Source organism: Chionomys nivalis, chromosome 22, assembly GCF_950005125.1.
Source record: "Chionomys nivalis chromosome 22, mChiNiv1.1, whole genome shotgun sequence".
Lineage (NCBI taxonomy): Eukaryota > Metazoa > Chordata > Mammalia > Rodentia > Cricetidae > Chionomys > Chionomys nivalis.
Window position 1 is genome coordinate 48,760,597 of NC_080107.1, and position 23,788 is coordinate 48,784,384.

At 50.9% G+C, this 23,788-nt stretch overlaps 1 protein-coding gene across 2 annotated transcripts in view; it reads right to left on the reverse strand.

Annotated features, from left to right (window-relative positions):
- Mvb12b (multivesicular body subunit 12B) overlaps positions 1-23,788 on the reverse strand; it is a 150,370-nt gene that overhangs the window by 17,109 nt on the left and 109,473 nt on the right. For both annotated transcript variants that reach the window (XM_057755350.1, XM_057755351.1), the window contains exons 8-9: positions 9,462-9,517; positions 6,509-6,568 (exon numbers count right to left, since the gene is read on the reverse strand). In XM_057755350.1, coding sequence (XP_057611333.1) covers positions 6,509-6,568; positions 9,462-9,517 — 116 coding nt within the window. The remainder of the gene's footprint in view (positions 1-6,508; positions 6,569-9,461; positions 9,518-23,788) is intronic.

A 23,788-nucleotide genomic window follows, 5' to 3' on the forward strand; every position in this document is an offset into this window, starting at 1 on the left:
TTCCCTCCGGCAGACGTAGCTCCCCAGCCCACCCTAACCTCGTTCATTCAAAGAGGCCCCAGAAAAGTGGACATTCAGAAGCTGAATTTGAAAATTCTTTAAACCTCATGCCGCCAAATGTGTTTCCATTAATTTCACCTTTGAGTCGTGACGTAAATGCTAGTGGAATCAGCCCCAAGCTAAATAAGCAATAAGCCCCATTTTTCAACACGCAAACACATAAAGATGTCAGCTCAAACTGTTTACTAATTAACACTTAAAAAGACACAAATTAGATATGCGTGGCTAAGAGCAATTATAATCAAGACGAATTCCTCTAGTCATTTGGGAACTGGAAAAAAAGGCCTAATTGCTGGAACCAATGTTTTAGAAACTGAAATCACGCCAGTTAGCAAATATGTTCATTTAAAGAGTATCTCACGTGACTACACTCCTGAGGCTCGACTACAAACGCGAGAACAAGGATAATATTTAGGGATAAAATTAAAATTTTAAGCTCTCTTAGATTTATAACTTCTTCATTAAATATGTCTGCAAACAGCAGCCCATAAAAACCTGTAGCAATTAAGTGGTTAAATGAACTGCCTCCCTTGTCAATTTTAAGGGGGTGATTAATATCAGATGGTCCCTCTGCTAAGGAGACTCCCCCTCTTTGAGCTTTCAGGTCCTCTGACAAAGGAGGCTGGCCATTCCACCAGCAAGAGAGCTAAGCTAATGAGAACCCCTAGCTCAGCCCCAAGTGCCCACCTTGGGTTTTGGGTGAGCTGGCTCACGCGGAGCTTGGAGACCGGTTTCCCAGTTGCCCATGCACTTTCATACGGGGATCCAATAGCTTGTGATTTAAAAGGTCTGTGCGGGATGTGCTCTCTAGCCGCTGGCTCTTGGCCCGGGAGACCTGGGATGGAGAGGGGAGTGAGGCAAACAGAGGACACAGGGCGCCAGGGCAGGAATGGTTTCAGAGGAGGTGGCTGGAGAGAGTGTGGGCACGCCCACCCTGACTGCGACAGGAAATCCATCAGATGGAGAAATGGGGCAACTGCTTACAAGGGAAATAAAGAGCCACGGAGACGGGGAATATTTATATGCCCATCTACTCACTCAGAGGGAAGATGCTCCATCATGGACCACTGTGGAATTGCATTTCCTCGCTCCTAACAGAGAAGCTTTTGCTGGGGGATGGGGGAGAGGACAGTGGCTTTGTGGGGACAGTAGCCGCACACCATCCTCCCACAGAGGCAAAAAAAAACAAGACGGAAGACATGCTGGGACAGGCCAGAAAACCTTGTGACTCCTTGGTCACCTCCCATGGGAAGAGGAGACAGTAAAATTCACTCTGTTGCCTTGACCTAATTGACAGGAGCCCTGCCGAGGCCTGGAAGAGTGGAGACAGGAGTGTGTGCCAACTCTCCGAGAGCCGCGACAGTGCTGGCCTTCCAGGATGAGTTACTGTATTAATCACGGCTTCATTCATTCTCCACCACCCACATCTCCGTGAACGCCTGAATGGTGAGGTTTTTGTCTTTTCGAAGACTCCTCCCCCTGCTGCAATGCTGCCTGATGGCATGGATTTCCATTCTGACTTTAAATACCACCTTTCTTGGGTGTCTTCCTGAAATTTATGGGCTGTGTGTGCCAGCAGGCTCTGGAAACTTGACAGGGAGGCGCCTGAAGGTCTCTGCCAGCTGTGAGGTGCCCAGCAGTGACAGTCCGCTATGAGGCTGGAGCGGCAAAGGGATCTGTCTGAGGTCTGAGCACGGAGGTGCACTATCCTATCAGCTCTGGAGGCAGAAGCAAGCAGATCTCTGTGAGTTCAAGACCAGTCAGAGTTACATACTGAGACTCACCGTCTCAAACAACCAAACCAAAACCCCAACTATGGGTAGATTTGGCATCAAACACAGGTAGATCAGGGCCTACATCCTGTCCATGATACCATATCTCCTCTGCCAACACATGACAGTCCACCACAGACAGGCACGCTGCTCACCTGTGTCCTACCTGTAAAAATATCCTGTCACTTTCACCATCAACACAGCACCTGCCCAGACACAGAGTTTCCCCAGTGCCCTGTCCATCATACTGTCACCTCCACCACCAGCACATCCACAGGGAACCTGCGGACACCTGGACTCTGAGTGCTGACGGTCTTGCCACGCGGCCAGTCAGGTATGCTGCTGTGTTCCCAGTCTTCCAGGATTAGCCTGTACTTGAGCTCGTACCCTGCCTATACAGCACCAGGTGCCCGTCTCCTTCCAGCTGCGTATCGCTCACTGCCAGTCCAGGCTGTGGTGTACCAGGGCAGGTCCCTTGGCTGGCAGCTGGTATAGGGTTTTGGCGCTGGCATTTACCCGAGGTTCTCTTGCTTCACTCCTCACTGTTCTTAGGCTGGCAGGTCCGGCAGCTCTAGGGCTGCTTAAGAAGGTGAGTGGCAGACAGTGCTGGGCAGGGTGGCAGGAGAGTTTGCCCAGGGAAGTGGTTTGAGTGACAATGGCCACCACAGACTCATCTATTTGAATATTTGGTGGGACAGTTAGGGAAGGATTTGGAGGTGTGACCTTGTTGGAGGAGATGTGTCACCGGGGTTCAAAAGCCCGTGCCAGGCCTCGTCTTGCTCTTTCTGCCATGACCTTGTGATTCAGATGTGAGTTCTCAGCTTCTGCTCTAGTGCTGTGCTATGCCTGCCTGTCACTGTGCTCCCTGCCTGCCTGTCAGTCACTGTGCTCCCTGCCTGCCTGTCAGTCACTGTGCTCCCTGCCTGCCTATCACTGTGCTCCCTGCCTGTCACTGTGCTCCCTGCCTGCCTGCCACTGTGCTCCCTGCCTGCCTGCCACTGTGCTCCCTGCCTGCCTGTCACTGTGCTCCCTGACTGCCTGCCACTGTGCTCCCTGCCTGCCTGCCACTATGCTCCCTGCCTGCCTGCCACTGCTACCTGCCTGCCTGCCACTGTGCTGCCTGCCTGCCTGCCTGCCACTGTGCTGCCTGCCACCGTGCTGCCTGTCATGAAGGTCAGAGACTAGCCCTCAGAAACTAAGCAAGCACCTAATTTCATGCATTCTTCTGAAGCTGCCTTGGTCATGGTGTCTCCTCAAAGCAATAGAACAGTGACTAAGATTCTCAGTCTGATGTTGGCTGGACAGACTGACCAGTTGCCTTCAGGGATAGACACTATTTCTTCAAGCTGTGCCCCCACCCTCAGGAGAGGGGACAGGGATATACTTATTAGGCCACTCTTGGTCCTCTTGTCTTCACTGGAGCCACCTGCTGACAGCCTAGTCACTGCCAGGGGCTCAGTCCGGTTTCTCTTGCAGGGTGGCTAGACACAGAGGAAGAGCTTCTCAGACACTTTGCTCTACTGTAGGGAGGAGGTAGGGGCAGGATCCTAGATGTTCAGGTCTTTAGCCTGTGCCCCAAAGTCAAAGATGCTCATCTGGGCCAGTGAGATGGCTCACTGGGGAAAGAGGCTGCCAAGCCCGATAACCCGAGTTCTACCCGCGGAGCTCCCGTGATGGAGAGAGAGACAGATTAAGCAGGCTGTCTTCTGACCCCACACTGTGCATCGCTGCCATGAAATAAATAAACGACAAAAACTTTAAAGGTGATCGCCTGCCTTCAGAACCCTATGTTTTGCTTGTGTGGGGGTGGGGTTTAACAAGGTATAACAGAACCGGCAGCCAGTGGAGACACCTCCTACAGACCTGGGCTCCTGCACCAGGGGTAGCCTGGCCAGCGGGGAACCAAGTGTCCTGACCCAGACAACACAATGCCAGCTCCTGGGGACACCACATTTGTTCTAAGGGACTCCCTGCTTGCTTCAGGCCCAACACTGGATGCAGGCCATGATGGAGGTCTGTGTCACAGAAGCGACTCTGCAATCAGGGTTAGAAGAGGCAAAACCACCTGCTCCCAGGAAACCCACCGAGTGTTGCGGAGGACGGCCCTGTCCTTCAGAATGTGGGGGCAGTGGCGACACCCTAAACACCATGACATGGCAATGCCCTAAACACATGGATGACAGGTCCTCAGTGACAGACGCTGTACCACTCCCACTCCTGGTGACCCTCACTATGCTTCCACAGCCCACTCCCACTCGTGGTGACCCTCACTATGCTTCCACAGCCCACTCCCACTCCTGGTGACTCTCACTATGCTTCCACAGCCCACTCCCACTCCTGGTGACTCTCACTATGCTTCCACAGCCCACTCCCACTCCTGGTGACTCTCACTATGCTTCCACAGCCCACTCCCACTCCTGGTGACTCTCACTATGCTTCCACAGCCCACTCCCACTCGTGGTGACTCTCACTATGCTTCCACAGCCCACTCCCACTCATGGTGACCCTCACTATGCTTCCACAGCCCACTCCCACTCGTGGTGACCCTCACTATGCTTCCACACCCCACTCCCACTCGTGGTGACCCTCACTATGCTTCCACAGCCCACTCCCACTCGTGGTGACTCTCACTATGCTTCCACACCCCACTCCCACTTGCTGTTCTCCCACCTTTCTACCACTTCCTTAAGGCAACTTTAACATGATTCAGCCACAACTACAAGCCTGTCTTCTCACCCAGACTCACAGTGAGAAACAAAACAAGATGGCATCCCTCAGCTGCTAACCAGGACAGGCAGACTGCCTCCTGCCCCATGGAAAGGGAGGATGTAGTGATGGGCAGTGGTGATGGTGATGCTGCCAGCTCTGCAGGCTCCAAACCTTACAGTCTCAGCAGAGCCCCTAAACCCCGCAGTCTCAGCAGAGCCCCCCAAACCCCACAGTCTCAGCAGAGCCCCCAAACTACACAGTCTCAACAGAGCCCCCAAACCCCACGGTCTCAGCAGAACCCCCCAAACCCAACAGTCTCAGCAGAGCCCCCAAACCCCACGGTCTCAGCAGAGCCCCGTTAAGCATGGCTGGTATTTCCTTTACTGCCCCACCTGACAGAAGAGGAAACAGGCCCAGAGAAGTCGATGAGAAAGATGGGATCAGGCCCACAAGCTCCTTCCAGGGCTGTCCTCACTATCCAGTGCTGTGTCTTGGGGGAAGCCACACCCCAACTCAGTACTGAGGTGAAGGACATTCATCATAAAACATGCCTGCCCAGGTGCCAGCCCTCAGAGTAGAGGGAGAACCCAGACATTTGGTATGGATATCACATGCCCCAGCCTGACAACAGGGTCTTATCTACTCACTGTATCCAGGACCCAGCCAAACCCCTATGTCCCCACCAGCTTGGACAGTCCCCTTCAAGGGCTTCCAGTCACAGGACAAGACTAGGCTTCAATCTTGCCTCATACAAAGGAGGAAGGAGGTCACTTGGTCACTCAGGGTGACACAGCCCCAAACACAAGGACTGTGTCCATGTGAGCGCTTAGGAAATGGTGCTACTGGCAAGGGCAGGGTGCTCAGGAGGGGGAAGTTTGGATGCCCTTTTCTGTAGCACCAACCCCGGCACTGGGTACCTGTTGCCACCAGAGTTTCCCACCTGTGCACACAGCACTGGCTGATACCCTGAGGCTGGTTCTCCTGCTACCCCTGCACAGGCGGGAAGGTGGCCTGCCTGAGTCAGGCAGTTAGGCTGCTCCAAATCTGTCTACGTGACCTTGGTCTATCTTGTTCTCCAGTGCAGCTCTCAAAGCCTCCCCTGGGTACCCACAGACTCCACCCCATGGGGAGGCCCACCCTATGCTGGAGCCCTGGCAAAGGCTGTTTAAAGGGCAGATGTGAAATTCTATCTACACCTAGATTTCCAGCATCGTGCCAGCCATTCCTCCTGTTGCCAGCCAGCAAGCAAACAAAACTATAGGTGACAACCATGTTTTTATGATTTACTGAGAATCAAAGACAAAGGGGGAGTTTTTCGTCTTGTTTTTGCTTTGACGGGTTTAGGAATTTGTTGTACTGCATTGATTCAATTTTCCTTGATTCCAGCCATCTTTCAATAATGCAGCCTGCTTCTGCTGGCTGGGTACATACAAGAAAACCCCAAGGAACCAAGGATATTGAAATGGTTCTGCCATTTCCATCTGTGAGACAAATGTTCCTCTCTGAGGAGCTCTGGTGGCAGCACATGACTGCAGCAGTCTTCTCTACATGAGGATGTGCACACTGACACTGGCCAAAAACGGGCAACCCCAGCAGGCCTGGCCTTCTGTGGAGCCCTACTGTTTCGGGTCTGTCTCCTTGGAACTTTCGTTTGGACCCTGATCCTGGTGTCTTTCTTATGATGCCCAGATGCCATCAAACCAGCCGGGAAGGAGGACCTGGCTAAGTATGAGGGGTCTAGGACATTCCTCTGGATTAAGAGTTGGTCCAGTCTAAGATGGTCCTGGTAGCAAATGATGACAGGACAAGGCACTGGTCATGGCCTCTGGCAAGCGATGGGTGCGCTCAAAATGACTGACTGGGTTTTCTCCTCAGAAGGGCTCTTGCACCCACCTTTTCTGGAACCAAGCCCTGATGGAGGAACAGGGACCCTAGAGTGAGCAGTGTCGCAAGCCCAGCATACTTACTTCCTTTTCAATTTCTGCCAGGGACTTGATGGTGATTCCCAAGAGATCAAACGGCTGCATCTGAAAATATAGACCAAGTCACCCTTTTGACGGCTGGAGAAAGCCCCTTGCTCTCACGACAACTGTGATAGACAAGCTGCCCCACCACAGGAATGGACATTGTGACGCTCAGCCTACAGGTCCAGGCAGAAACCACAAGCACATGGTGAGCTGCACCTTCCGAACCACAAGACAACTTCGCCACATATCCACAGCACTGGGGGCAGGGGGTAAGGGGAGGGGCCATGGCCTCCCAGAAGGTGTGCCTATGGTCAATTAGCTTATCTTTTTTCCTGACACCAAAGGAGAAAGTGAGTCATTTATGCTTTTGTGATGGGATTCGGGACTGGAAGTGTCTGAAGCAGTTACCCGAGGCCACACTATCTGGTGTCTCTACAGAGCGACGGGAGTTCTAAGGGTCTGCAGTATCTAGGGGAGGACCAGGTCTTTGATAGAGACTGAAGAAGGAAATGACTACCATCAGCTAATGTTTGCAAGATCAGGGTGGTGAAAGCGAGAGACCGCACTCTAACAGGGCTCTGCAATTCTGTGGACAGTGGAACATTTCTCAGCAAAAACACAGACTGGGAAAGTCAGCGCAGGTGAGCGAGCTGAACCGTGTGAGCCTCCCCGTGTGGGCGGCTGCCAGTGCAGAATCCAGGTACGCTGTTTCCAGGAACACTGGTTTTCCAGGAACACTGGTTCTGGGTTTTCTGGGAGCAGCAGAAAGCTAGCCTCTTGCAGCCTCGCCGGCAGGCAGAGCCTGAAATCCACACAGAAACCAGGACTTGTCTGTTTGAGTCCTGCAGTGGGCTGGGGTTAGCACCTGCACTGGGCTACCTGGATGTCCTGCATCGCGAAAAGCCAGTGGTTAGCTCCTGAATCCAAGGCTCTGGATCCCAACTGGCTGCCTCGTGGTGCAGGAAGGATTAATCTTCTCTATTTGTTTATTCAGCAGATTTTTAGAGTGTGAGTGTGGACACACATGTGGAGGTCAGAGGGCAACTTTGAGGAGTCGGTTCTCTCATTTCTGTTATCCTTTGTACTCCAGGCCAGCTGGCTCATGATTTCCATCTCTTAGGGGTGCTAGGATTACACATGCACGTCACCATATCTGGCTTTTTTAATGTGGGTTCTAGGGATCAAACTCCAGTGATTGGACTTTTGCCGCAAGCCCTTTTACCTGCTGAGGCTCTGGATGCCCCCTCCCATACTTACTTTGAAGGCCACATTTAAAAGCCTGTTAAAAGTGGCATGGGTGGGCCCTTCTGGTCTGGCTGCAGGGGGATTAAACAGAGAAGTGCTTGGAAGGGCTTAACACAGAGCTTGGCCTGCATCTGTGGCCCTAAGCACTTGCTGAATTGGCAGTAGCACATTGTGAGGGCAAACTTGGGATAGGGCCACCAAATTAGACCCCGAGCTCCTGGGGCTGCTCTTCCAGTAGCCACAAAACAGTTTGGCTCTGCTGAAGATGCCAGCCTTCATGTTGTGAGGACGGGGCCGCCTGCCCGCCTGGCCCAGGAGCCAGCAGAGGTCCAGCTGTTGCATCATTAGGCCCTAACTAGTCCACTAAACTTTCCCGACTGGAGCTGGTGAGCAGGGCAGAGCTGCCTCTCCCAGGGAGCATGCGGGAGAGGTGCCAGTGTCTCCATGGCAACGCAGCCAAGTGGAGTCTGCGGAAGTTCCTCAGGCTCCCCATGTCACGTCAGGAGCATTTTTCACGATTAAGCTGCTTACCAGAAGGGCTCAGAGGAGGCCTATTATATTTCATAAAAATGGAAACGACAGAGCAGGTCGGATCGCCAGGCGGGTGGTTTAAACCGGGTCCAAGAAAAACACTTGAGGGTCTTTCGCTGGGCCACACTAGGGCCTTGGTGCTTAGTGATGCCTCAAGCAATCTTATACAGGGAGAATAAAAGCCAGAAACAATTTTACTGACCCAGCGTGGCCCAGGCTTGCACAGCTGAGTGAGGGCAGAGGCAGTCCTGAGGACCAGGCACTATCAGAGGGGTGTCTCCAGGAGGGAACGGAGCCCAGTACAGGGTCCTGGCTGTGGCCTCTCATGGTCTAGATACTGGCCTCTGCTCTTGGTTGGCTTGCCTAGTTCCTCTGTCATTCAAGAGGGCTCAGGGCTCAACCTAAACAGACCACAGCCAGAGGCATCTGACACTGCTCCACGGCACAGTGTGCAGGACATACAGAACACAGCACTGATAGTGGGGAACCAGGCCAACTTCATCACCGTGAAGTGAAAGACCAAGGCCATGTGTGGTGGAGCAGCACTAGGAAGGAAGAGGCAGGTGGGTCTGAGTTTGTGACAGTCAGATCGATGATGTGAGTTTCAGGCCAGCCAGGCCAGGGCTATATGTCTCAAAATCAAAACAAAAACAAACAAACAAACAAAAAGCACGTTAAGGCTGGTTGTGGTAGTGCATGTTTTAATCTTAGCACTCAGGAGGCAGAAGCAGGTGGCTCTTTGTAAGTGCAAGGCCAGCTGGTGTATAGAGCTGGTTCCAAGGCAGTCAGGACTGCACGGTGAGAGCCAGTCTCAAACAATACCTAGATGAGGAAGTCGAACTTGGGAAACACTGAGACCTGTGAGTCAAGGCTCAAATGCAAAAGTGTGGCTGTACACACTCATCTGCTGAGTGTCTCTAGGATCCTGGACTCTAGCTGCCCTTTTCTTCCACTTCTCAGGCATCTGCTAGGTTCAGGCCCTGGCTGGAGGGCCCAAGACGAGCAGAATGCACCCCAGCTCTCACAAGTTGTGCCTTCTGGTTTTAGGGTTCAGCACACAGGCAGAGACGCTTGCCCAGGCCCAGGGGTTCCAGGGCGCTAAGAGCAGCTGGTGCATAGACATCGAGGGACTTCAGGTTAAGGTGGGGGAGGGGAGGGGAGCATGCATAAAACTTACACTTTCTGGAATGCAGGAAAACTTCTCTGAAATCATAAATGGCACACCATCCATTGCTGCAAGAGAGGAAAGAGAGGAACGCATTGAAGACACGACTGCTGTCCAGCAACCTAGGATGTCGGTACAGAGAGGACCAATCACTCCCTGGCTGGAGGCAGATGCTGCCCAGCTCAAGTGAGAGCTGCAGAGTGGGATGTGCCCTCCGCTCCTGTCCAGGGATGCAGGCGCCTTGTGTGGCCCCTCTGAGTGTAGTCAGTACAGAGAGGGTGGGGCTGGTATGGAAGCCTCTCCTTACCCAGGGCTCTGGCCTATGTCATAAGTAGTTGGAGCCACTAAGGGCCTGACAGCAGGAAGAAAGTGATGTATGGCTGCAAGGGGGCAGAGGTGCATTCTGGGAGGAAGCTGGCAGTGGCATGTCCACTGTACATTCTGTAGGCCGACCTGTCTTTCTTTGGTGGTGTTGGGTATTCATCTGTGTTTCCGTGGAAAGACAAGTACTTTGGTGGTCAGGATGATAGTGCTTGAGCCCTGGACTGGACTTGCTGTGAAGTCACATGAAAAAGAAGCTTGGCTAATGACTGTGAGGTGTGCTATGTGTCTACAGTGAAGCAGGTCAGGAACTTGCTCAGGGCCAGGCAGAGGGGGTGCAGTGTTTGTGGGGAAGGGAGAATACATGGTTACTGATTCCTTGTCACAGCTTTGGGGCTGAGTCAAGACTTGCCCTGTGTGCACATGCGGGAAGGGTGTGGAATGAGCAGCCTGTGAATGAGGAACGCAGGGACCTGGAAACTCAGTTCCTTTCTGTACCATAGCCCCTGCAATCAACTTGTGTCTATGTCTCCACCCCTAAACTGGTGGCAGTCTTGCCACAGAGGAGCGTGTGATGTAGGGCCCTCACAGTGTGACCCATGCACAGACAGCTGGGCTGCTGACTGAGACGGTGCCCTGCAGAATCAGGACAGAGCTGAGGCAAAGTTCAGCCTACACATCTGGACCTTAGCGTAGGAACCTGCAGCCTGCAGCGAGAGGGTGGTTTGTGGCAGACACTGGGCCTCCCCTCTGCCCATTTCCTAAATGAAGACTTCCTTGGCATTCAAATGCTGGGACCACCTTCCAGGGCTGGGGCCGAAGAGAAGCAGGAGTGGAAAGGAGAACGCAGGAGGGAGGGAATGAAGAGCAGGGCTGGCCTGCACTGGGAGCCCCCCCCTTCTGCAGGGCCATCTCCCACTGCAGCTGGGCCCTACAACCCGGAAGAGAAGGGCTGAATGCTGGCATGGTCATGAGACAGCACTGGCAGAGCAAGGAGGGATAAAGTCCTAAGTGATTCACACACCCACTGCAAATGCCCTACTACCCCCTGTGAGCCTGTCACAGCAGACATAGTGCCGTGAAGGAGGGATCCTTGGAAAGCCACAAGCTTCTCAGGGATGGAGGCAAGCCCCATCGACACCCTGAAAGGCCACACTGGCTCCTGCCGCTGACCACCCAACGTGAGCTTTAAGCTCCCATTCACCCCACACAGCTCTTGCGTGCTCTGCCCTCAAACGCTTGCTGGGTCTCAGATCACTTCTGATGCTTTTGAGATGACAAAACAGAGGCTCCAGAGGTGGAGCCGACACCAAGGTCACACAGGCCGGAAGCAGGAACCTGGAAGCCCTGGCTTACGATGCTGGACACAGGTAACCATCGTATTTTACTTCTCACGGAAAAGGGCGCATGTGCACAGCACTGCTCCCGCCACCGTGCAGGGGCTAACAAGGTTCCTCACCCACTTCTACAGTGACGTCCTCACCTGGAGCCTACTAGACGGCAGCGGGAAGAAGAGTGTCTCACACTGTGAGAAGTATGAGGCCGCATGATGATGTGGCCACCAGGATGGTGGTGGCAGTTACACCCCTGCCTATACTGGCAGCAGAGATGGAAGCCCCTTGTGCTCAGTCCTGACTGCAAGGAGTCATTTGGTAAAGGGGACTCACAACGGGAGGCTGGGCAGTCAGCCGCTCTTCTCATTCACTAGAGAACAGATCTTAGCCCATCTGGTAGAACCAGCAGGGCAGAGCTGAAGATGAACCGCCCAGATAGGGCTCGCGGCACACAGGACATACCTAAGCAGACGTGACCTCCAGGTCATATTTAACAGAACAAACTGCATTTAAAGAATCTAGTGTGTGTGGTTGAGGGCAAGGCACTGGAGAGATGGCTCAGGACTTAGAATCTTGCAGAGGACACTGGGTTCTGTTCCCAGCACCCACATGGCAACTCACAGCCGTCTGTGACTCCAGTTCCGAGGGATCTTACATCTTCTTCTGGCCTCCATGAGCACTGTATGTGGTGCAGACAGGCATGCATGCATGCACATTCATATACAGTATGGCTGGCTCAGTGGGTAAAGGTGCTTGCTGCACGAGATTGAGTTTGAGCCCTGGGATCACACAAAGGTAGAAGAAGGGAATCGGCATCACGAAGTTGACATCTGGCTTCCATGAATGGCACCCACATCCCCCTTCCACATGACACAGCCTAAGTACCTGCTCTGAAGGGGGTCAGGACATCACCTGCTAGCTAAGAAGAAACATGGTTGTTTGTTTGTTTTTTGTTTTTTAAGTGAAATATGGCTGATAGGGACCTAGTAGGAATGCTTGTTAGTTGGCTAAGAGTGGAATCTGATGCAGAATGCTGACATTTGGGCTACATCAGAGCATGGACTTTACCCCCTTATAGTTTAGTGCAGCTATGTAGGGTGAAGGGAAGACACGCACAGTAGCAACAGTAGTGACAGTAATAACAGTAACATCAGTGACAACAGTAACAACAGTAACAACAGTGTGGCCTTAGCTATGCAGGGTGAAGGGAAGACACACACAGTAGCAACAGTAACAAATGGCTTGGTGTTGGCTGGACACATCAATGTGATTTGTTCACTGAACATGGAAGGTGCCCTTCTCGAGGCCATAGTGGCACAGCATGGCCACAGGATCCAGGCACCATTGGTCTGCTCTGAGCTTCCATGATATTCTCACATGATCATCCTGAGAGCCTTGAAGAGAGAGAGGGCATTGTGGGACTCTTAGCTAACTCCAGACGGAAGTGGAAATGCAGACTCAGGCCCGCTACCCCAGGGAGGCGGAACTCTGCCTAGCAACCCACACTGCATCTAACACATAGGGAGCAGGCGGAGTGGGGCTGGATAAGAGAGGCTTGAAGAGGGCACAAGCCCCTGTCTGCTCGGAAGCCACAGCCACAGCCACAGGAAGAAGGGCTGGCTGGACCAATTACAGTTCAGGGGCCTCACTCTCCTCTTGGAAGATACACTGCACAGAAGGAACAGACAGAGCCACTGATACTTGCGAGAGCTGGGTAGGGTCTGTGCGCTGCAGTTTAGCACTAGGATCCTGGGAAGCCCCTTCTGATTCAACAGCATCCATTCTAGGAGCCTTATCTGGACAGCCTTCCATATTTGAAAATACTCAGAGGTTTGGCAAACATAATCCTTAAAATGATGGCACACATTTTTCATGTGATCCCCAAGACTGGCCATAAATCATCTCTGTCCCCCCTCTCCCAGGGAGCCCTGTCCCCCTCCTTCCTTTCTCCGTCCCCAGCCAGGGCTGGTGTGTTTTTACCCTGACTGTTCAGGACTGGATGCACGTCCTAGCTGCCAGCCTCTCACAGACCTACTCAGGCCACACATCGCCGGGGGACACGGTTCACAGGGTCTCCGCGTCCTGCCAACCTGCAAGGATTAGGGCAGGGCTTCTCCCTGATCCCCCTGACCTGTGTGCATAGTCATGTCACAGAATCAGGAATGACACCTGAGCAGGTTCTGGTCCTTTGTCCAGCTGGGTTCCCAGGGTGAAATTACAGAGGCTCCTCCAAGCCTGGGATGCAATGCGAGAGGAAAGGTGGAAGTCCATGGTCCTCCCAAGGTCTCTTCCACAAAGACAAGGAAGGGCCCTTGTTCCTTTCCTCATCCACGGGGGTGAACCTTCAACCTTCCCACTTGCAGCCTCTTCCGTAAGTCACGCACCCAGGAGTCCCAGGGCTGTGACAGGCTCCCGGCACGGCCTGTGGCGGAAAGAGGGCTATGTATGCAGGGACACCACACCTTTGAGCCTGTCTGGAAAATGGGCCTCACGCGTTGCCAACAGCCACACCTGACACAGCGGCCAGGGGTCCGATGTGGGCAGAGCGTCCTGGGCTGTGGCTCCCGATCTCTGGCTGGAAGCGGTGTCCCTACCGATCTCTGGCTGGAAGCGGTGTCCCTTTAGTGTCAGGCCACTGCTTTCTTCTTTTTACTTAAAAAATCCTGGTGGCAGTTTTAACAAATGCTGCTCCATGGATCGGAGCAACACGGAGCAGATGAAGGCGAGGATGTACCGCGGCTCCGTAGCGCAATTAGCATTCTCCTAAACAAACGAGCTTCAACAGAGCTGTAATTAAGCAGGCCTGTAATTAAGTATATGCCCTTTATCATAACGATCATGCTTAAAAATGGCACGAAGCACGGAACTGTGTTATTAATGCTGTAATCCCAGACTGAAGCGCGAGTACATAGAAATCTGCATGTCAGGCCTGTCACTGTGCGTGTTTGTAAAATACATTAAAGAAAGGAGCCCCAAACAATGAGCTCGTTCAACTGTTCTTTTTACAACCAGGCAGCACAAGTCAAGAGGACTGTGAATGCTTACAGATGCCGAGGTTTAAACAAATAAAGCTGTAATCTGCTGCGCGCCCCACCCCCGCTGGAACGAGGCAGCCGAGCTGGTGGCCCACAGACAAGAGCTGTTTTTTCTCCTCTTCAGCTGACCCAGACCCTGCCTGGCTGCTCTCAGGGAAGCAGCCCAATTTGCATGCTACATATGGTTGGGCATCAGATTGGATTTCTGCTCCCACAGATTATGCTATGAACCTGTAAGAAAGTCTGCCTGGAAACCGGCCCCCACCACAGCTCCCGCTTTCTCCCTTTCATTTTACAAAGGAATCCCTAGAGCTCGCCTTTGATCCCCATCTTGACACATGCCTCGGGCTTCTTCATACTCAACACAAACCACCCACTGACCAGCTCCTGAGGGTTCCGGACCTTGGGTCCTCCACCATTACCCAAAGTTACTCAGAGCAGTCAAACCCACCCCTCCTTGACATCTCCACAAGCAGCAGAGACAAGAACACTTAGATTTCAACTCAACATGCTTGATAAAGAGTCATAAAATAGGGTAGTGAAAATGTAAACTTCAAAACAAGGCCCCTCTGTTATTAGCCACAGTCACCACACAGTGTTAGAGAGCCCAGGGTGTCCTTGAGGCACGGCAAACTGGCTTACTGGCAGGTAGTAGTTTCTGGAATGATATTAAATGCAGTTGGAATGGAGAGAGGTCTTTACTCTCCTGACGAGTTGGAGCTCTGAGCAATAAGCAGTCAGTACCCCATCCCTTCCTCTCCTTTTCCTGCGGCATTCCCAAAGTCCTTTGCGATTGGGATGGGAAAAGTGCCAACAGCTCAAGACCTCAAGGCCATTTCTCAAAACTCATTTGCAAACCAAAACACGGGGGCGTCCTGCTTTCTGGGTGACTCACTTTGGAGATATCTTTGGAAGATATTTGTAGACGCCTCCGGAGCTGTCTGCTCGGTGACATTCCAATATAGTTTACACAAGGCCAACAACTTCCTTCTAGGTCCCCTAAGTAATTTGTTTTGCCATGTTATTCATAAGCCAAGAGGAGCAATTTATCAGACACAGCCAGAGATTCTGGAGTCCCACGCTCAAGAGGAAGGAGAAGTGTGGGCACCGGTGTCAGTCAAACACGCGATGGTGCCAGCTTGTTAGCCATGGGGTTCTGGGTAAGTCACTTAAGCCTGAGTCGGAGTTTCATCTGCCGGGTAAATGCCCCTCATCTGCAACAGGAGCTGAGCACAGCAGTCCTATGGCGGCCACTTGATGTATGATTCCCAAAGCATCGGCTGTTTTGTTGGGGAATAAGTTCAGAACACAACCTCCTGCCCCACAGCTGCTGTGGTGAGGACAAGGGTCACTATCGGAGCCTTTCAACTGTAAAAGAAAATGACAGTATCTGGTCCATTCCTGTTGCAATGAGATAAAAACACAAAGCCCATGTACAAACAAGCTTCTCGGTTGGCTAGGGATGATGGCATTATTGCTGCACAGAGGAAAAGGCCCTTCATGAACTCCAAGCATCCATATTAAACCATCTTACCCATGAATCCCAGAGGCACAGATGTAATGTTTGTACTGCACCGTGGGATGATGCATGGGGTACCCAACAGTGCCCTCCCTTACTGCACCGTGGGATGATGCATGGGGTACCCAACAGTGCCCTCCCTGGCACATGTAGCTCTCTCGACAGCTACAAGTGAAGCTTGATCCAGAAAGGAGGTCCCGGTATGGTCTGGTACCACGTAGATAAGGAGGGACACGTGAGGTGACTGAAGAAAGCCAAGGCTGCGTCTTAGCCAGGTCTCCCAGTGGCCAGAACGCCATTGTGGCTAAATGTCCTCGCAGCTGCAGCTAGGCTCGTGCTACACCCTCCACATGGACTAATGAATGGTCTACAGCCTCACGAGACCTGGCACCACTAAAATACTGTGTGCATTGTGGTTTTGACCTCAAGCCTAGTCCCATGGGAAGAAATACCATGAAAGGGAAATCTGGTCCATCATGAGTTGGGAAGGAAAAATGGTCACCTCACCCCATCAATATGTCACCTCATAAATATTCCTAAAACTTTAAAATCCACATTACAGAATGCACTGGGCTGCATCCCACCTTGGGGGTAGCCCACGCCATTTCTTTTTGACTGCTGGTTTTGCTCTGTTAAATGAACTTCTGCTTAAAAATATCTGCGTCTTGACTGAATTCTTTCATTCAAGAAAACAAGAACCAAGGACCCCAACCCCATAATAAGTCCAGCTGTTTGATGTACCCCGGAAAGGAGTCTTCAAGGGCTGGAGCACAGCTCAGTGATGGAGGCCTTGTTTAAAGCATGTGCAAGGCCCTGGGTTCCACCCCCAGCACCACAGGCGAGAAAACCAGAAAACTGATGTGAAGAAGTTGGAGGCTAATAAGGTATCTCACACTAACGGCCACTCCCCAGGGTCTGCTGGGCACAGACAACCCAGATCTCACAATCATCTCCAGACCCCATCTCTACACAAAATGCCCAACACTGTCACTTCAACGGATGGGTGACTTCTCTCCACACCCCTAGTACCAGGAGAGGAATGAGGCCTCAGCCCCTCCTCTGATGCAAACACCTGGTTAGGTGAGGGAGGTTTTTGGAGTGCTCTAAGAACAGGAAGGGCAGGACGACATGTCCTCCCCCCAGGAGAGACCAGAAATCCAGCTAGGACAGCTGTGCTCCTCTGAGGAAAGTCTTTTAACTTTATAACTCTGGGATGGCTTTGCTCCAAGACCATGTTCACTTTACTTAAGGTGAACACGGTTGTCTCAGGGTCACATCCATGAGATGACCAGGAGGCCTCTGTGGTCAGGAGGCTTGTGAGTCTGTGCTCACACCTGACATTCCAAGGCAGAAACTCTGAAGCCTGTCGAGCAGAAGATGAAGCATTGTGGGTGTGGCTGTGCAGAAAGTCAGGCAGGATCTGGGCCGGAGGAAGGCCCGTTCTTGAGGAATCACTGCGTCCTCAGGAGGCAGGTATGACATAGAACGAGGGCCATTCCCATACAGCCACTTCACCGTTACTGGAAGCAAGCTTGGTGGCCTGCTGGCTGAGCATCACAGTCACCTTTGTGTGGGTGAACACTCTGGAAGGGAGCTGCACCTGCCCACAGGGTCTCTTTTCACCTTAACACCAACATGAACAATTCTGAATTGTATTTTTTTTTCTTTTTCTTTTCTTTGAGACAGGATTACTCTGTGTTGCCCTGGCTGTCCTGAAACTCATTCTATATACCAGGCTGGCCTCAAACTCAAGAGACCTGCCTGCCTCTACCTCCTGAGTGTTGGAATTGAAGGTGTGTGTAACCACCACCAGACTAAATTTTATTATTTGAATGCCTCAATATACAAATCTGTTCACCAAGGAATCAATCCCCAAAGGCCAGCTAAGTTAAAACACCCAGAACCCCAGGCCAGGGGTCTACGTGGGCCTTTGGTGTAAGCGGAGACTGCAGTTTGCTTTCTGGCTCCCAAGACCCAAATAACCACACAGAAACTATATTAGTTACAACACTATTTGGACAATGGCTCAGGTTTCTTATTAACTAACTCTTACATCTTAAATTGACCCATTTCTATTAATCTGTGTAATGCCACTAGATTGTGGCTTACTGATAAGGTTCTGGCATCTTTCTCCTTTGGCAGCTACATGGCATCTCCCTGACTCTGCCTACACTCTTTATATCTCTGTCTTCAGATTTCCTGTCTGACTTTATTCTGCTAAGCCATTGGCCAAAACAGGTTCATCAACCAATAAAAACAACACACATACATAAGGACATCCCACGTCACTTGGGCCCCTAGCTGTGTTCTGTGCATTTATGAATGTCTGCATGTATAAAGAAATACATTTTGTGTGTGTGCATGCTTGTATGTATGTGTTTTAACAAAGCCAGTATCACAGTGTGTAACTGCTCTGCACTTTTTCACTCAGCCATGGAATTTTACATATCAGGTGATGCTCTAACTTGGGCTTTTAACAACTGCACAAGAGTACGGTGCAGAGACCGTGGCTGGTGCCTGGACTGTCATCCCAAATGGCTGCTAGGTGAGTCATACAAAGGCCCGTGGACTGAGAGGATAGAGAGAGCTCACTTCAGGATTGCACCTTTGAAGATAGGGCTGTCACTACTACCCAGTCTAGTTAGGGTGACCAGATTAGAAGAACCACCTGGGAGATCATGCTGTGGTGTGGGAAATCCTTTTGTATATGTGTTGTTTTTATTGGTTAATGAATAAAGCTGCTTTCCCCTATGGTAGGGCAGAATAGGGTAAGGCAAGAATTCCAAGCAGAGATAGAGGAGAAAAGTGGAGTTAGAGAGATGCCATGTAGCTGCTGAACAAGACAGATGCTGGACAGAACCTTAACAGTAAACCACAAGCCTAGTGGTGTGCATAGAATAATAGAAATGGGTTAATTTAAGATGTAAGGGTTAGTTAATAAGAAGCCTGAGCTAACAGACCAAGCAGTGTTGCAATTAATACAGTTTCTGTATGATTATTTTGGGTCTGGGCAACTGGGAAACAAACAAGCAGTCTCCACCTATAAACTGGCACCCAACTTGGGGCTAACTACATCCACATAAAACCTGAGAGAGCTTAAAAGGGAATTCTAGACACACAAAAAATTCAGAGTTTAAAACACCTTCTTGGTAGCCACATATTTTTTCAGATGGGTTCTGTTTGCTGGCAGTTAGCAGGGCCACCACAGCTCCTTTAAGAGAGGTCTTCCTGATTCAGCATAAGAAATGGTGGCTTCCTAATTCATGCTGGAAGCAGGAACTCTGGCTCTTGAATGGGGTTTAAGGGCAGCATGCTGCAAGTTACTTGGTAGCAGTACAGGCCAACTGCTTCCCAAAATTGAGGTGGTGAGTACAGCTCCCTCCCTGCAGTCCCAGAGCTGGCAGTAAATTACCTCAGCCACATTAAAAGGCCGAGAGAGGCAGAGTCAATATTCAGGGCCCCAGCAACTACACTGTTTACCATTTTAAAATGTTTCTAATATAAGACTCAGACTTCTTAGGATAGGATAACTATTAAAATATTTACCATATGTTTCTTGCTTGATATTGTTTATACTGGTTGTAATTCTATTTTTATACTTGATATTTGTTTTTATTGTATATTGTTTTGTATTAGGCTTATAACTCTCTTATTTAGACAAAAGGGGGAGGTGCTGTGGGAACTCCTTCAGCCAATAGCCTTTAAGATACCAGCTCACTTGGGTGTGGGCTCTTACACTACAAATGTAGACGTAAAGCTTGTGCTACTCTCTCTCTCTCTCTCTCTCTCTCTCTCTCTCTGCTGCTGCTGCTGCTGCTGAATTTGGTTCCTGTTCCCTGCTCATGCAGAAGACTGTGCTCCACCCCTAAATAAAGAACCCTTTCATTATACTCATTTCTGAGCTTGTGTGGGACTACATTATAGCGTCTATCAATAAACATCGCTAGTTTTCTTTTTGTCAACTTGACACAAGTTAGAGTCACATGGGAAAAGAATCTCCACTGGAACAATGCTTCCATCATATGGCCTGCAGGCAAGTCTAGGAAGTCCAGGAAGTCTTTTTTTCTTTTTTAATTGAAAAATAATTTCCACATAATATATTTTGATCACATTTTCCCATCCCTATGGAGCACTTTCTTAACTAATGACAAGGGAGGCCCAGATCACTGTGGACAGTGCTACCCCTGGGCACATCGTCTTGGATTGTATAAGGAAGCAGGCTGAGCAAGACATGGGTAGCAAACCAGTGAGCAGCATCTCTCCATGACCTCCACTTCAGTTCCTGCCTCTGGGTTTCTGCCTGACTTTTGATCACGGACTGTAATATAGAAAGATAAGATTCTCCAAGTTGTTTTGGTCATGGGGTTTTATTACGCCAATAGAAACCCTAAGACAGACATATTGCTACCAGGTTTGTGGGGTCTTATGACAGACATAGCCATGCTTGGGAGGACTGAGGAGTCAATTGAACTTTGGGCTGGAAAAGGCATTGATTGTTCAGAGCTTACTGAACTGTTGTGGGAACTTAGAACACAATGCTGAGAACAGCCTAGATGGTAGAGACCCAGCTCATGCAGTTTTGGGGGGAAGTCAAGACTCTATCCTGTGCTATTCTGTAACAAGCCTATGCAGTTCTGGTCAGCTGGGGCTGAAGAATCAGCTGTGATTAGCAAGACACCAGAACCACTGAAGTGGAGCTTTTGTTCTGCTGGACAGTTAATACTGGTCATCTTGGGCTGAAGAATCAGCTGTGATTAAGAAAATACCAGCATCATTGAGACAAAATCTTTTGGGGAGTGTTTTCTCAGCACACAGACTTCATGGCCCAGAAGGGGCCAAGGCTGCACCTCTGCCAGCAGCAGAGCTTGGTACAAGGAAGCAAGAGTAAGAGTCTTGTAAGTGTTCCAGGTGCTACTGGCATGGTGTTCTGAAGGCATGAAAAGGTCATGGAGAGCAGCTGAGGCTTGGCATCATGAGAGCCTAGGCGGAGCCTCAGTTGCAACAGAGGCCAGCCAACCCCAGTGCTGAGTTGTGACAGCCCATGGATCCCCCGGTGTCCACCTAAGGAAGAAGACAGAACCACTTTGGTGCTGTTCCTGCTGGCATGCACAACATACACCTATGCCAACGGAAGCTGAACACAAGTTCAGGCTGGGGGCAGAGTCCAGTCTAGGACCTCCAGAAACAAGGCACTGAAGTACAAGACAGGACTCTTCCCTGATTCTACTGTCAACTGAGGAAAGGTGATGGTGCGTCAATCAAACCTGATTTCCTGTCAAGTCAGCAACACACACACACATACACACAAGGCTATTATGTCTACCCCAGGGCTGATATCCAATTTTTAACAGGAACTATCTCAAACACTATATTTCATATCTCTGAGGCATCACAGAAAGTATTCTAAAGTAAATGCAAAGCAAGTCAACACCGGGATCCTTTCTTTTTCCCTAGTGACCCCACACCAGCCAGAGGAAGCCCTGTGGCTAGGACAGAGGCATCTCTGAGAGTGGATAGGGTTGACAGGCTGTAAAAATGCCACATGGGCCTAATCCAGCACACATCCCTCTGCAGAGCACTTTTGACATGGACGCCACCACAAAGTGTGATCTGCTTTCCCTCTCTCCATCAGGGCTTCGCAGTCTCTCCATCAGGGCTTCGCAGTGTGACTTGCTTTGGCTAATGGTGTCACAACGTCTATGTGACACCAGTTTGTACACCTGGGAGTGTGGTCCCCTGCTGTGTCCCAGCTGGGCTGCCTGTGTGGAGTGAAGGCCAATGGTCCTGGTTCTGCTCTTCCCACACCAACGGGGTTGTCCCCTGCCACACGTGTGGCTGGCCCCATTCATGACCGTCTATAGTCTAACCACCTGTTGACCCATAGAACCCTGAGTGATTGTAACTGTTGGCTAACTCAAGTCCTAAGTATTAGGGGAGATAATGAGGCAAAGAAACTGACAGGGACAAAATTCACATAGATTTTCAGATGCTTTGGTATCCTTATATCGCTCACCGAGCCTCTGCACATATGTCTGGTTATTCCAGGTGAGATGCAAGGATTCAGGAGAATGTGTGATGTGAACATCTGAAGTGCTGGCTGTGACTCTCATCTCCACAGAAGGATGAAACCCAGGGAGGTTTCTGGACTGGCTGCTTCTAGACCATCTCAATGTCCCTCTTACCCCAGCTCCCCCAATATGGCTCCATGACAGCTGTGTCACAAGCTCCTAGACAGTGCCTGGCACATGGCAGGTACCTGCTGTTGAATAGGCGACACCTGGCCACTGCGGTGGGGCTCGTGTCCCAGTGTGTGAGTGGCAGAGTTGACTGGGTCACTAACTGGCCCCTAGCTGCTCATGCAGTGAGTTTTAACACAGCTGCTGCCTGCAGCCCTTCTGGCTCCTCTAGCCTGGGTCAGAGGAGAGGGTGTCTCTGGGCACCAGCATTTTCAAAGTTCCTGTGTAACTGCAGTGCAGCAGGGCTTGAGAAGGCGTTCATGACAGCAAGTGATGCCATGCAGAGTAAACACATATGGGTGCCAGTTTCTCGGCTCCCACTCATAGGCTTCTCAAAACTGGACAGCAAATGACGGAAACGGAAGGTCTCAGACCTGGTGCCCTTCTCTTATCTTCTGCAATTAAAGGGCTGAGAGGGAAAGTGTCTCAGATCCCCTGGGCACCTGTGGTAAAAGACATACTCATCTATATCGACGCAGCCCTGGGCATTTTGGGGGAGTATCCTGCCTATCCTCGGGGGGCACAGGATTTGCTAGGACCACAGCCACAGCGCTGCTGAGCTGGACTACGGCACTGCTGAGCGGCCTCAGTCCGCTGGACCACGGCGCTGCTGAGCTGGACCACGGCGCTGCTGAGTGGCCTCCGTCCGCTGGACCACAGCACTACTGAGCTGGACCACAGCGCTGCTGAGCGACCTTACAGTTCACTGCTCCCCAGCACCCCTGGATGATAGATGGGTTAGGAGCATTTCCCCAGATGACATAAAAAAGACTCATGGATAGCTGAGAGTGGAAATGTCTGAGAAGTCAGGAGGGCCATGGTAGCATACCATGGGCTGTCTCCTGGGGACATCCTTCATGGCCACCAGAATCTCAAGTGCAGGCCTCACTATTCCATTCCTTTACCTGAAGACTTCAGCTCTTTCCTAAAGCTCACAGGACCTTGACATATGGATCTATCTATCTATCTATCTATCTATCTATCTATCTATCTATCTATCTATCTATCTATCTATCTATCTATCTAGTGTACTCTGGGTTCCCCCACCCCCTAGCACCCAGGCACCCCAACCTGTTCAGCATTCCTTACTGTTAAGTATCCTAAATGCTGTGTGCTCTTGTCACCTGTTTGTGCACCCCTGAAACCAACAGAACAATGCCTGTTGGGCTACCTCCTGCCTTGCACTCACCAGACTCAACTGTCCCCACTCTACACACCTGCCCCGCATCCTGACTGCAGTCCTTTGAGTTGCGGGAGGACTGTGGGGTGGGGGGCGCGCAAAGGAAGCCATAGTACAGAAATCAGGTCTGCTTTATAAGGGGGAATTTTTAAAGATTCTGTGACAAAGGGACACTCATATCCCTTTATCTGTACATCTGTGTGATGTACGCCTGTGTGTGAAGTCTCAGGGGTCAGTCTCAGGTGCCAGTCCTCAGGTGCTAGCTGCCTGGCTTTTGAGACAGTATCTTTCATTGCCTCCGTCTCCAGCTCCCCAACACTAGGGTTACATGCTCACACCAACATGTTTGGCTCTTACACTTACATGGTTTCTGGGGCTTGAACTCAGGTCCTCATTCTTGAAGGATAAGCACTTCACTGATAGAGCCATCTCTCCAGTCCAAGCGAATGCCCTTTACTTTGCTTACATGACTGATTCCTATCTTCTCAAGAATTTCAGCAATAACAACAAGCCTGTGAATAGCACACACTAGAAACGTATAGTGTCCCAAATTTTATTTAAAATTGAAGATACTACCCACAGATCAAAACACAACATCCCTCCATAAAAAAATAAAACAACAAAACAGAACAAAAAACTACCACCGCCAAGCCAAACCCAGACCCCAAAGGTGACAATCCTAATGCCAAGATCTTCCTCTCTGACAGTGGAGTC